General features: G+C 44.0%; 1 protein-coding gene across 1 annotated transcript; it reads left to right on the plus strand.

The window, feature by feature from the left end:
• The first annotated feature begins 716 nt into the window (after window positions 1–716).
• LOC139939841 (uncharacterized) lies at window positions 717–2,724 on the plus strand. The gene has a single exon (XM_071935985.1). The coding sequence runs from the start codon at window positions 751–753 to the stop codon at window positions 2,551–2,553; it is 1,803 nt and encodes a 600-aa protein (XP_071792086.1). The 5' UTR covers window positions 717–750; the 3' UTR covers window positions 2,554–2,724.
• Window positions 2,725–4,066: the final 1,342 nt, after the last annotated feature.

The raw sequence follows: 4,066 nt of genomic DNA on the forward strand, positions 1-4,066 counted from the left end.
GCCCTTGGGTCTTTGTGTACCTCACTCCGCAGACAGTGGAACAACACACTCCATAGTACTTCACTTAGTCTCATTCGTATTCTAACAGAACACTGTGATGTTTGTCTCAACAGCTTCAACCGAGATATATCCTATCTTGAAGCGGAACTTAGGTCCATCTGCTCAAGTGCCCGTTTTGAGCAATTCACCAGTGAGATCGATGCTGGTTTAACTAAACTTGAATTTTTTCTTATTTCTAGGAGAAATGGCAAGATTGGTCGTCTTGTCTCCAAACAGCAGCATCACAGACGGAGACGTTTCAAACGCAATGTACCCACTGAAGCTGAACCGTCGGCCCCTCAATCCACAGTTATTAACCTCTCATCATGTACCCTTTCAGATGCAGAAAATGACCTTCTCTCCAAGGGACTCAACTTCTGCCCCACTCCTCCCACAGTTAATCAGGCTGAGCTTAGTCAGGACCTTACTGACTACTACCGTAGAATTCGACTCCGTGAATTCTTCCTCGACTCACCACCCATGGATCCTGAGCCATTTTACTGTAAGAGTAAATGGGTACCACCTAAGAACCGCGTTCCTTCCCTTGAAACTTACGTGCAGGTTGTTAGTTCACAAATTAACTCGAATGATCATTCTACCCACAGGACTCATGACAACCTCCCTAGAGAAGAGCGTGAGGCCCTTAAGACTCTACGAGCACGGAAAGACATCATCATCAAGCCAGCCGACAAGGGCTCTGCTGTTGTTGTCATGGGCCGCCAGCAATACATCGATGAAGCCATGAGACAACTGAACAACCAAACTAATTATAAACCACTTGACACTGATCCAACAGGCACCTTCTCAAAGGAGATTCAACAAACACTGGACGAAATGCATGACCGTGACAACCTCTCCAAGAAAGCTCACAAGTTTCTTTCCCCGGTCGACTGTAGAACAGTCAGGTTTTACCTCCTTCCAAAGGTACATAAACCAGACAACCCAGGAAGACCCATCATATCTGGCAATGGTTCCCCCACTGAGAACATTTCGCTTTTTGTTGACAGTTTTCTCAAGCCGTTAATGCCGCAGATTCCATCATACATTCATGACACTCCAGATTTCCTCCGCAAAATCGCAGGTATTCAGAAGCAGGTCCCTAACACAGCCATCATCGGTACTTTTGATGTAACCTCTCTATACACCAACATTCCCCAAGATGAAGGGATTGCTGCCTGCTCTTCAGCTCTGGCTAAGAGTGGTCACACATCACCGCCCATTTCAGACATTGTATCCCTCATGCAACATGTTCTAACAAAAAACAACTTTTCTTTCATGGGTAAGAATTTCCTACAGGTACAGGGCACTGCAATGGGCACACGTATGGCACCATCAATGGCGTGCCTTTTCATGAGCCATCTTGAACAGCGCATGTTGGCATCAGCCCCTTGCCGTCCCTGGGTCTGGTGGCGCTATATCGATGACATCTTTTTCATCTGGACAAGCGATGAAGCAAGCCTCAAAGCTTTCATTAATCACATAAATTCCTTCCACAGGACCATCAAATTCACGAGCGAATACTCAACCAAGGATACACACTTTCTGGATGTCAAGGTTCTCAAGACGGATGAAGGCTTAACCACAGATCTCTTTGTTAAACCCACAGATAAACACCAATACCTACATTCCACTAGCTGTCACCCCCGACACTGCAAAACCAGCATAGCCTACAGTCAGGCCCTCAGACTCCGTCGAATCTGTTCTAATGATTCTGATTTTATCCACCACTCACAGGAACTTAAGAAACACCTTGTTTCCAGGGGTCATAGCTCTCTAGCAGTCCATCGAGCTATCCAGAAAGTCAAGGCTCGTTCTAGGGAGTCAGTACTTTCCAAAGGACCCAAGAAACAACAGAGTCCTACGGGGAAAGTTCCTTTTGTTGTCACTTTCCACCCCTCACTTCCTCCCATTCGTAAAATAACCAGTTCTAACCATCATATTCTTCACACATCAGATCGACTTCAACGTGCTGTTCAGGAAGAACCCATAGTTGCCTTCAGACGCCCACCAAGTCTCAGGGATCTCATTGTCCGAGCAGAAGTCCCTCCCATTAATGATGATGTTAATCCCCCTCTACCACAGGGAACTTTTAGGTGTTCCAACATCTCCAAATGCATCGTCTGTAGACAACACATCAGGGAATCGGACTCCTTCACCAGTAACACCGGCGGTACCACCCATAAGACAAGGGGTCATGTCACCTGCACCACCACTAATCTCATTTATCTCATATCTTGCAGAGTCTGTGGTGTTCAATATATAGGTGAAACAAGAACTACACTCAAGAGGCGTTTCTACGGCCACAGATCTACAGTCAAGACCCAAAAGCTAGATACACCTGTAGGTCATCACTTCAATCTTCCTAATCACTCAATTTCTGACATGATCTTACAGGGCATAGAGGCACTAGGCAACCACAGAGAGACTGTGCGTTTGAGTAGGGAGAAACTCTGGATTAGACGCCTCCAGACTATTCAACCCCATGGTCTGAACATCCAAGAAGGAAACGACTAATAAACCTTTTGTTTTGCCGTCTCCTTTTTTCCCCATAGCCTTTTGGCCTGAGCCTCATTCACTAATAAATTACTGTTTACCCAACCTCACCACCCTTGATGTTGTCCTTTGTGTTTCCATCCTCTTGCTTGTGGTCAAGCCAGTCCCTTCCCTTCAACCCCCCTTTTTTTTGTCCCCCTATTCATTGTTTACCCCCTATTCATTGTTTTATGTATGCTTTCTAACCCCATTCATGTATTTCCACTTCACTGCTTATGTTTCACTTAGTTACCTGTTCATGTTTGTTGTGTTGTCATTTAGCCTTCGAGAAAGACTCTGCTAGGGTCGAAACGTCAGGCCATTAACTATTTTTTGAGTTAAATTTTAATCTGAAAATTGTTAAATTATTCACAATGTTTTCAAGGATCCATCAATTAGTCGGGAGAAAAAATGTGAAGAAAAAAAAACAAGGATGACAGAGAATGAAAAACCATGAAGTACCCTAAAAATGGATCCCTGCTACTAGGCTAGTGACCGTGAAGCCCATTGGAGATAAGACCAAAGTATATTTAAAGGTTTGTGGTAACACAATGTAATGGTCTCTAAATGAGTTAGGGTGGTTCTGAAAAGAACCATTGGTTTCAACTTGACCTTTTTGAAGCTTTCTTTTGAAGACGATCGGAGCATACTGCGGGCCCAATTTCATGGCTCTGCTTACCGTTAGCGCAGAATCGGCGCTTACGGAAGCATGGAATTCTGTGCTTACGGCAAGCGTATTTCACGGGTTAGCGGCGAATTTTGGGCTTCTGCGCGTGCGTACTTCACGTTTACTTGGCATTCTACGCTTACAAGGCTAGCGCAGAAATTCTGCGCTTGCACGTAAGCGGGGAATCGCGATCGTAAGCGCAGAATTCGGCGGTAAGCAGAGCCATGAAATTGGGCCCAAATCTAAACGTCGAGTTGAAACCAACGGTTCTTTTCAGAACCACCCCAACTCATTTAGAGATAGTCATTACATGGTGTTACCGCAAGCCTTTCAAGTTAATATTTCCGCAATACAAAAGTTTTAAATCCTACTGAGTAGATTTACGATCAAAGCCATTATTATACGAATATTGAATTGTTATGAGAATATTTTCATGAGTTTATTTTTTATTTTTTTTTAACGAAGCATAGCCGAGTTGAATAGACCATTCCATTGTTCAACAAATTAATGTTCCGTTTTTCGCATGAATGCAAAACAATTACCTTTCGTGTCATTTTGAGAAAAACCAATCATCGTAAAAATTGTACAATATTGTTTTCTAGCAACCACTACGTGGCCGTCTCGTATGAAAAGGTCAATCAAAAACGGCCGCGCCTCGGTGCGTTCTTTATTCCCGAGGCGAAAATAGACCGCTCCGGGATCATCCAAGGATAAACCATAGCATGATGCTTAGTTAAACACACAAAAACAGTCGCGATTGTGTTGAGTCTTATTAAACAAAAGCCGTCCTTGCCATAGGTATTAATACTAGTCAACTGCCTTCATCAA

Source organism: Asterias amurensis, chromosome 7 (genome assembly GCF_032118995.1).
Source record: "Asterias amurensis chromosome 7, ASM3211899v1".
Taxonomy (NCBI): Eukaryota; Metazoa; Echinodermata; class Asteroidea; order Forcipulatida; family Asteriidae; genus Asterias; species Asterias amurensis.